The following is an 11,311-nucleotide window of genomic DNA, read 5'->3' as shown; positions in this document are numbered from 1 at the left end:
CGTGGCAGCAACGCGGCACAAGCGGCACGAAACATCAACGACGCTTACAGAGCTAACACTACAAACCAACGCACCACCTGTTATTGGTTTACTCGCTTCCGTTCTGGAAATTTCAACCTGAAAAATTAACCTCGCGGTCGTCCGGTTGGTCGACAATGACGAATTAAAGGCGATTGTGGAAGCTGATGATACACAATCTTCGGCTGAATTAGCAGCAGCTTTCGACGATAGCGTCAAAACAGTATTGGTCCATTTGCGTCAAATTGGCAAGGTAAAAAAGGTTGACAAATGGGTGGCCCCACGAACTCAATGATCGCCAGCGCGAAGTACGCTTCTTGACGTGCTTTGCACTGCTCAACAGACACACAAATGAAGGAATTTTGAACCGCATCGTTACCTGCGATGAAAAATGGATTCTGTTTGATAACCGCAAGCGCTCAGCAAGTTGGTTGGATCCTGGTTCAGCAACTAAACAATACCCTAAATGAAAACTTACTCCTAGAAATGTGATGGCCACTGTTTGGAGGTCTAGCGCCGGTGTGATTCATCACAGCTTCTTTCATTTCTCTTTCGTAAAAAACTGAACACAATGATGGAGAAGCTTGCACATCTCCAACCAGCATTGGTCAATCGCTCGTCTCCGCTGCTCCTGCACGACAACGCGCGACTGCATACTGCACAGCAGATAGTCTCCAAGTTGCAAGAACTGGGTTTTGAAGCTCTCTTTCATCCGCCCTACTCACCAGACTTTGTACCTACAGACTTCTACTATTTCCAGAATTTGGATAACTTCTTGGCGGGAAAAAAATTCAATATCCGAGAGGCAGTACAAAATGCCTTTGAAGAATTTGTTGCCTCCCGTCCAGCTGATTTATTTAAGAAGGGCATCAATAAACTGCCACTGTGTTGGCAAAGATGCATTGATTGCATGGGTGATTACTTAGATTAATACAAATAAAAATACATGAAAAAAATTATTTTAATTTTTTTCATAAAAAAAGGCAGTTTCATAGGTAAAGACCTAATACTAAATTTAACACAGAAATAAAAATTAAGCATGTTAATATGTAATGCTCTAAAGGAAAAAAGAATTAATTAAATAATGAATAAAAACCTATGTAGATTGTAGTTTGCAGTTGCTAACATAAATAAAATGTTGGGCTAATGTTAAATTAACAAATGGTTATATGTAACTATGCATTAAAATAATATAACGCTGTGGTTACTTTTAATTTTTAACAGTGTTATAATAATTATAGTTTTCAGTTAACAATAATTTCGCCAGAGTAGTAGGTACGTTATGTCTCTTAGTGTTTAAATTCTCTTTGGTGTCTCCTGTGTCGTTGCTTTACTCTTTGGTCGTTGCTATATAGTCTGTGCCAAGTACTATATATAGCTAGTATATAGCATAGTATAGTATAAACCTACATATTAATGCAAACATACATACTAACTACTAGGTATTTAAAAGCTAGGTAGTAACTATATAGGATCCATGGTTTTTTTTTATTAAATTAGCCGAACTTCAAATTAGGAACGAAAAGGTACTCTACAATTAATATTTCTCTACTTTTATAAAAAGTAAAAACACTGTTTTGTCTTTTGGTCCATAAATAATATAAGGATGGATTTTAAAATGCATGAATTTTCTCATGCTGTCGTCGCTAAAGTCTCTTGTGGAACAAACCATAAAATGAATGATCTACGGTGTCAATATGACAGCTACATAAGGCTTTTGAAAGAGTTAAATTTGGAGATAATTGAAGTGGACGTTGCATCATCCTCTTCTGATGTTGTGGTTCTTGAAGATTTAGCAGTTGTATGCCATGGGATTGCGCTTTTATTAAAGCCAAAACCTGGTAGTCCTGAAGAAGCAGTAAGTTTAAGATTCTTAATCAATCTATTATTGATATATTTTGTGCCCTGTTCATAAAATTATTTAAATTATAATTTGTATATTAGTGGATTTACCTTGGCAGTAGGCATGTTGATTTTGCTGTAATAGTATTTTTCGCAGACCCTCAGCTTTGTCTCTCACTGCCTTTCCGAGTTTCGGAATGCGGAAGAGCTACGGGCTGGTGGGTCTGTATGCCCATCTTCCTGGTGTTAGTATAACAATCACCTTCACCTCCTGCCATTTTCTGGGAATAAGCTAGATAGAAATACCTGACATGAATAAAAATAACTGGAATATGTTTGTGAAAAGGAATGTTCTCTCCTTCCCTGTGTAGTGATGCTGTAAAGTTATACAGCTGACTGATTTTTATCTTTGGGCTATTTTCTCTCTTTTCTTGAGCAATTGTATCTTCATTCTTCTTCAGTACTCAGATTGGAGTACCCTGCACTACAGCTTTAGGATGACTCAGGGATAAACAGGTTTACTAACATGTGTTCTCCAGCTGCAGCAGCAAGCTACCAAGAGTTTCTAATAATAATAATTTCACAATTGGAATTATTTCCATGTTTAGTTAGTTAAAGTTGTCAAAAATTATTCTAATTATTTTATGGCCCTTGTTATACTAGAACTTTTAAATAGTATTGCCAAATATATTAATAAACCTGGCCTGTTAGTAGACCACATCATAAAAAATAAAGTAAAAACAAACAGGTATTTTTGAAGATTAATTAAGTTAAATTAAAATTTAGTTATTTTGCTTTATAGCTCGATTAAGGAAATATATTTGTAAAGGTTCTAGGTTTTGTATACCTATATTACGCATTTGAGCAGCAACCAGAATGGAAGGTACATACAATGACTTAGTTCTGAGACTGTCATCACTTGTATTTATGTTCCCCCATTTTTATTGTTATATTGCTGAGTCAGAAGCAAAACCGTCATTTTGCCTATAAAAGTCAAATTAAAATTTTTAGGAAATGCTTTTGGAAGTTTGCTAACAATAAGATGCCGTTAGTAATAAAAATAAATCAGATAAGAGAGTGTTATTATCTAACCCCCTTATTCAAAATAGTCTGCTAACTTAAAGCATTGCTAATTCTCACTCTGACTATTGACTTCTATTGACCTAAGTCAGAATGAGAAAAAACACTCCTTAGCGGACCATAATGAATAAGGGGGTAAGATTTGAACTTATTATCTAAGATTTATGTAACAAAAACATGCATATCTGAAAAAGTAATGGTCCTATTATTATAGGTCTTTATATTTAAGCAAGTTATAATATTTTTGCTTGAAAGCCAGTTGTAGAGTTGAGAAATTCATTCTGAAACAAATTTTTAAAATACAAAAAATTTGATGGTTTTGCGTTTATAATTATTAATAATAGCATTAAAAGTTACTGATATTTATTGCTTATATCATTCAAAATCTGTATCGGCCAGTACAAGAAAATGCTTAAAAAATAAAACTGACAGGTAGGTAACAAGAAGAAGCATTCATATTATTTTTTACTTTGTAATGAACAGAAAGCCGGCCTTTAGCGGCCTTTAAAAACACGAATAATGTGTTATTTATAAGTATCATATAGTTTTAAATTCTTAATAAATTGTAAATATGATTTGATAGAATTACAATTGCACATAAAATAAAAAATATGACTTAGGTTGCAAGATTTTTACAATATTGTTCTTTCTACAAACATAGAATAGCATGAGGAATAAATAATTTTATGGATTTTTGCTTTGTTAGGCCAAAGAAGCATGACTTCTTGTGTGCATACTGTGAATTTCTTGTGTGTACTTGTACACATTTATTTTTTATTTTTCAATAATACAACTTTCTAGGTTTTTTTTTTTCTAAATCTATATAATCAGTATTTAGTATTATAACACTAGAAATAAGGGATTGCTTGTAACTAATTCTAGTAGGCTTCATAAGATACATAATAATATAATATAACAGCTTTAAGGGTAAATGTATACACTTCTACAATAAAGTCCCAGCCACTGTTCAGGCATTATCTATAAATAAATTTAAATGTTTTATAAAAAAATGGCTCTGTCGTAAATCCTATTACTCCACTGCTGAATATCTAAATAATCGGACAGCCTGGGACTAGATTGTGATTATTTTATAGCGACTGTACAATATTGTATATTTTTATTGAAAGAGCGCAAAAAAAAAAGAATGCTGGGAGAGTTTCTTGCGCCGCTTCTTCTCTCTCAGAGCGCCATTTGTTTCCGAAGCGGTAGTAGTATCTAGTAGTATAAGAAATGACATCAAAAAGAATTCTAAAGGAATCAATTTTGAGAAAATAAATGCCTTTTATGCCTTTTTATGCCTTTCGCCTCGATAACTCGGCAACTGGAAGTCCTGCGATTTTGTCGGATTTACCACTAGATAAAAAATATAAAGGTATATTAAAGTAAAAAATTTGTTGATGGTTTTTTCGGTTTTGCCTCTTACCCGGCGATATGTGATAACATCTCATTTATATTGCAAACTCCAATCATAAACAAAACTCTGAAACTTAAACATAACTTTTATTGATTTTAATTTATAATGTATGTTTTCCAGACAAAAGCAATAAAAAATGTTTTACAGAACAATCTTGATCAGACTATTATACAAATTTCCGACCCAGATGCCAAGCTGCTAGGATCTGATGTCTTATTTACAGGTTAGTTTGCAAATTGTTCCATTTTATCATTTTCATTTATTTATTTTTAATGATAATAAACTGAAAATTATGATTGTATTAAAATTTTATATAAATAAGTAACTATGAATGGTTGGTATGAAAGTTCTATATTCTCTCTATTGTGGCTATTGCAAATTATTATTATATAGAGGTAAGCTACAAAGTACAGAGTATTTGTATGTTTTGAATAATATTCCATGTGTGTATGAATGAATATTACAGTTTTTATTTTTTTATTCAGTTTCACCATCCTTATTACTAAATGTTTTCAACTTTTAAGGTGAAAAACCCATGCAAATATAAAAATATGTTTGAAAGTTGTATATTGCGTCCTGCCCATTACAATTAAGTACCGCTCAGGATTTTTGAAAGACCCAATAATTCTGTGCGGCACTACAACTGCGCTCGTCATTGAGTCTCATTTGCCCAGTAAATTCACTAGCTACGGCGCCCTTCAGACCGAAACACAGTAATGCTTACATATTACTGCTTCACGGCAGAAATAGGCGCCGTTGTGGTACCCATAATCTAGCCGGCACCCTATGCAAAGGAGATCAAGTACTGGTCAAAAACTTCAAAGTAGCTGGGTGTCATAAATGCTCTATTTATGGCAATACTTCAAGCCCGCCCACATTCTTGCGCTCTACAAAGCGGAGGTCCGGCCACATGGAGTATTGCTGTCATCTCTGGTCTAGTGGACCCTAGCATCAGCTCGATTCATTTGACCGCGTGAAACCCAGAACAGCTTGAATTGTCAGGGACTCAGTGCTCTGTATAAGGCTGGATCATGGCGTTTTTGAAATGAAATGAAATTTATTGGGTCAATACAGTATACATTTATAGATCTTTAATTTATTGTAGTGTTTTCTATTCGGCTAATTTAAATTAGCGTGCATAAAGTTTACTTAAAATTTAAAAAATCCTTAACACTATAAAAAAAATGTCCATTAACCATTTAAACAGGAGTCCAGTAAATTGTTTCTGTGGTAAGTTTTTCTAGAGGTAGATGATATAGTTTTATATGTATAGTTTTATATACAACTATTTAGGTTTAATGTTGTTCGAGGACAATGGCCATAAAGCAATCTATCCGGTCATCATGGAACGAGGTTTCAATTCAATGGTCCTTTTAAATAAATTCGTTAAGTAGAGACATCGCTTCATTGTGTGTCTTCTACCGCATTTATCACTGGGAGTGTTCTGAAGAGCAGTTTCACCTGATTTTTGTCGCCAAATTCCACATTCGACGACACCACGACACACAGCCACACGATCTGGATGTGTGCGGTTTTCAAGGAAATTTCTAAAAATAGCATAATCTCTGGGGAAGCCCAAATGGAAGTTTTGAGAGAAGCGCCTTGTTCCATACCCGATCAAAGGCCCCTCGCTATATCCAGGCCTTCTCCCTTATTTCTTTTCTTACTACCATTCATGATAGGTACCTATAATGAATTTCATAATGATAATTGAATGACAATTTCATAATAATAATAATCACTTTAAATTAGATTATCTTTCATCATCTTTAGGAAGCTCAATTTTTTTTAATTAGGATCGAAATGACCTTTAATATGTTTTTATTTTTTTATGTTTCTCCATTTCTAAAATATCAGTTGCATCGGTGAGTGACGAACAAAGCTCGCGAGTGGGTGACTCCCTAAAGGATAGCCTCGCTGGTGTAGCCGCTCCGCGTACATAATATGATTTTGATACCTACACGGAGAGTGAGACAGGTCTATTAAATCATTGCCTTATCAGTGCCTGACATTTCGCATCCATTCAACTGTTTAATTGGTTTTCACATGCTCACATTAAGATAGTGTTAAATGGTTTGTTGAAACATATTGACTTTGATAATGATTTCAAGTCTTACTTTCAGGGAGGGAGTTCTTTGTTGGTATTTGTGATACCAGTAATGAAGCGGGCGCCAGTGCTGTGGCTGAAGCATTTCCAGAGTTTCCTTGTACTCCTATTAAGGTAAATCTGTAATTGTTTATTGAAAATTGAGCTTCATGCATATACATACTAAACGTTTACTAAGGGCCGTTCCCAATATTCAGTCTATCTCCAGATGTGGCCTACTAGAGATAAAAATCGTAACTATGGTTGACTTTTCTGTCCCAATAAACTTATCGACGGTAACTCACCTTATCCGTACTCGCTGTCTGTCAATGGGAGGACGTATAGCTTACCAGCGATAGAAATCTGTGTGAAAATTGCAATTCATGCGTCCCAATATAAGGCGATAAGAATGACTTATCGGGTATATTGGGACAGCTTCAGATTATTGACAGCTAATTAATTACTGACAGTAGAAGGTAGTTATTTATCTCTATCTGTAAATACTATATTGGGAACGGCCGTCAGAGAATTTACCTGGCGTTAAGATGAGATTTAAAATACATAAATAACAATGTAATTACTTTAATTTCTTTTTCATTTCAAATATTTATAAAAGTACTTACTTACGATTTATAATCAGTATCATCACAATGGTTAGTCTTTCCTCTCATTTTTGCGAAACATAAAACAAAGTTCCAACTAAGAAAAAGGGGGTGTAAATAAGTAGGCACCAAATAATGACTGCCTAAAATAGTCAAATAACTAAAACTTAATAAGATAGTCCAACAACCTAACAATTATAACAAAACGAATTATTACAATACGACATCAAACAAATCAAATCATTTATTAATAACACCATTGTTACAAGTCAAAAAATAACTCAATAAGTCTAATTAGGTAGTTTCTTATCAGTTTAGATGGGCAATAATACAATATTTGTAATTACAATACATAAATGTTGTTATAAAAAAAATACGTATGGTAAATAAGTGTACGTATGTATATTATTATTATTATATATATATATACAGTATATTTATGTAGGCTATTAAGGCGGCAAGTATGTACGACACACGTCCCTGGTTTGGATTTTCTTTCCAAATTTTATTGTATCAATTTCTGGGTATCTCCTTTCTAACAAAAAACTGATCATCAAAATCGGTTCATAAACAATGATTTTGCTTTGCGTCTGCAAGCTTTTTCCGTTGTCAAAATTCATAAGTGATAATTTATATTCATTCATAGTGATTTTGATTTAATTGGAAAAAAATCTGAAGTAAATATAATACTTAATTCCGCAAATAGTACCTAATAATAGCCGCTAAACTTAAATGATAATTGCGTTTGTTGGACCAGCAACCAACAAGTCAAATAAACAAAAAAAAAATCAAAGTGAATTAGTTATCATTCAAAGAGCTTTATTGAAACATTTTTAAACTTATACTTCTTAAGGCGCGGTATGAAAAAATAATGAGAGTGAAATTTTAAGATGCGCGCGCATCACTTTCACACAAATGTAACAGGTTGAAGTTGGTTCCTAAAATTTCCTGACGTTTGCGTCATTCGTTATTTATTTTTGGTATCTTAGTCCATTATTAGGACAGGCAAAGGATTCAAGCCCATACAGCCGTATTCATTATTTAATAATTAATTGTCAAAGCCATCTTTGCAAGATTTTTACAAAATTGTTGTTTCTAAAAACGAAGAGTTGAGTTAAATATATTTCTTTAACTTCACCTATTAATTCATATTTAATAGTATGTTTTTAATAGAGTTTTAAAAGTCATTCTTTCCCAGCACTTATTATGTTAAATTTCGTAACTTGTCAGCAGGCCACATGACGAGAAATAGAGAATAACAAATAGGTAGGCCCTTAAAGAGAAACATCTAAGTAAAATATCAGTTTATTTTTATTTTCAGGTGTCAAAAGGGTATGACCATATAAAAAAATACATCACAGTTGCGGGGCATGATATTCTATGTGTTGGTGCGAGCAAAGAAGCACAGGAGATGCTGAAGAGAATGGAAAGAGAAGCTACATTTTGTTATCAAACACTCACTGTGCCCGAAGATGAAGCAGCAAATTGTCTGTTTGTTAATGAAACCTTGATACACCGAGCAATTGAAGAAATACCTAACTCCTTTAAGGTTTGTAAATTTAAGTAGAAGTTCATCCCACAGTTTTGTTGAAAACACGCTGCGGTGCGAATACCACGTATCAAACTTGTGATGATGATGTTTTAAGTACTTCTACACTATGAGCTTGCTCCTTGACATGAGTTGAGGCTAGTGTTAATAACGGTATCGTATCTCTCGATTGATTAAAGAGACCGCATACGATTTTTATGTTACTTTCAACATCACCAGGGAATATTTGTATATATTTTTTGACTTACTCGTGTCAAAAAAATAATTCAGTTTACAGTTAGAAATCATCATCATTTCAGCCCTACACTGCCTGGACAAAGGCCTCCCCCGAAGATCGCCATGACGATGGGTCCTGCGCTGCCCTCATCCAATGTATCTATCGATATCATCATCAATAATACAGTTAAAATATCCTGAAATTAATTGTCAACCCATTAAATAGAAATAATATTTTCTGTTGTCACATCTAGTAAGTCGTTATCGATGAATCTACGTAATCTTGTGTAGTGAGTTGTGACTCAAGCGTGGCTCGCGTCGGCTGTTGACGTCGACCGGCCCGGGTTGGTATGATTTTGATGCGATGGTGTTTTAAAACTACCCACTAGTATTATAATTTTTATAAAATATTTATATTATATATATATATTATAAATATTATAATTTTTATTTAATATTTGTTTTAGAAATTAGAAATGTATATAAGCTATACTTACCTAATTAGCCTATTTTAATTAGTTTATATTTACTGTACGCTTTAAGATGCAATTTTGCTACCCACTTTTTATTAAATAGCCTGTTAGTTCCATTTAAGTGGAAATTCCTTTATGGAACAATAAATGTCTTAAACCACAAAATATATTGAAATGAAATAAAAGTATTTGTAAAACGATTAAGCTGTAAATGTTGATTTAAAAATGAGTTTCTGTGGCCACTTATTAAAGCTCAACCTTTTCCAAATTAGTAGTAAATTTAAAAAAATAAAAAAACTTACATTCATAACGTATTTATATACATTTTAGAAAATACAACCTTTGTTACTTCATTCCGAAACTAGAAAATTCAATTCATATAATATCTTAAGGAATCGTCTCATCCACAATAAAAAAAAATGATAGTGATACAATTCGAGAGTAGATTTTTATCGTTACAACATATCCATGGTTTAATTAATCGTTAAGAGTTATCGGACACTTATATAAATCATTTTGTTTCAGGTGTTCTGTGAAAAGATTGATTTCGCAAGGCGATCCATTTGCTTCTCTGAGCTCGCCAAATTATCATACGGTCTCAGCGCACACTGTTTGTTGGTGAGGAAGCCTCTGACCATTAACAATACTCAGTAATTATATCTACTCGAATAAATTAACAACTATTCAAATACATCAACCTCAACTTATTATACATTAATTAAAATAATTTTATTCAGTTTCCGAGTAATGTAAAGCGGTTTTTTAAGCTACCTCCTCCTAAAGACTACTTGCACAGGAAGCCGGCTAGTTTATGGGTACCACAACGGCGCCCATTTCTGCCGTGAAGCAGTAATGTGTAATCATTATTGTGTTTCGGTCTGAAGGGCGCCGTACCTAGTGAAATTACTGGGCAAATGAGACCTAACATCTTATGTGTCAAGGTGACGAGCGTAATTGTAGTGCCGTTCAAATTTTTGAGTTATTCAAGAATCCTGAGCGGTTCTGCAACTTGTAATGGACAAGGTGTATCAATTACCATCAGCTGAACGCCCTGCTCATCTCGTCCGTTAATTTCATGAAAAAACAGCTGTAAATGGTTCAATAACGGCTAACCCCGTAGGTTGGTACTAATAACGGCTTGTTAGCAGTGATATTTCAGCGTTGTATCACAGGTGTCGCATCAATACGCTATTTTTCACTCTTAGGTGTCTACTTATTGACATATCCACCAATAACTGCCACCTATTGAGTAATTCGTCGTCAGATAATAATAACATCTGAAACAACGTTGAAATAAAAAATCGTCAAATCATCGTAAATGTTCGATTATTAATTTTTACTTCGTTGAAAACCCTTAAATTATTAAAATTATAACTATGTATGATGTAATTTTAATTGTGTACGACTCGTGATTATTTTTAAAGCAAGTGCGGGCTGTCATATATAATATACTTTTTGTTGACATATTTTAATGAATGTAGAATGGTAGTTACCATACAACCTGATTGCTGAGATCTGCGGGGGAATTGTGAACATTTTTGAACATTTTCTTTTATAATTTACCTTTTTTTCTCTTATTTTTAATAATTGAATATTATTGTTTTTACATCGTTAAAATTAAAAATAAATATACTAGAGAAAAAATTGAGGTTACATAGCGCTTCCTTTAACATTAACATCAAATTACATACTGAATTGAACAATTCGAGAGACTAACTTTTTAACAATTTTATCGTGAAATTTGTATTATGCTGTGTCTGGCTGTGTTGTCGAATGTCACAGTTTAATACAAATGTAATAGAGAATAACACAAGAATATTGCCATATTTTGAATGATTATTTAACCCACTTGAATATAATAAAGATGTCAGTTCATTAGAGCGACCTAGTAGTGAGTAAACTCGCACCGCCTCCTTGTCAATCGCACTACGAGATACAGTATACTTCCATGCAACTTGCTATTTGTATGGATATATATGGAGGAATGGTTACTGGGTTCATCTAACAAGCATTATATAACCTTTACTCGAC

At 33.4% G+C, this 11,311-nt stretch overlaps 1 protein-coding gene across 1 annotated transcript; it reads left to right on the top strand.

Moving 5' to 3' along the window:
- Positions 1-1,454: 1,454 nt before the first annotated feature.
- LOC126978485 (N(G),N(G)-dimethylarginine dimethylaminohydrolase 1) lies at positions 1,455-9,978 on the top strand. Its single transcript, XM_050827316.1, has 5 exons — positions 1,455-1,876; positions 4,475-4,577; positions 6,478-6,575; positions 8,364-8,591; positions 9,806-9,978. Exons 1-5 carry the CDS (start codon positions 1,625-1,627, stop codon positions 9,932-9,934), a joined length of 810 nt encoding a protein of 269 aa, XP_050683273.1. The 5' UTR covers positions 1,455-1,624; the 3' UTR covers positions 9,935-9,978.
- The last annotated feature ends 1,333 nt before the right edge of the window (positions 9,979-11,311 follow it).

The sequence above is a fragment of the Leptidea sinapis genome, chromosome Z (assembly GCF_905404315.1).
Source record: "Leptidea sinapis chromosome Z, ilLepSina1.1, whole genome shotgun sequence".
Lineage (NCBI taxonomy): Eukaryota > Metazoa > Arthropoda > Insecta > Lepidoptera > Pieridae > Leptidea > Leptidea sinapis.
This window is presented reverse-complemented; position numbering and strand designations above follow the sequence as displayed.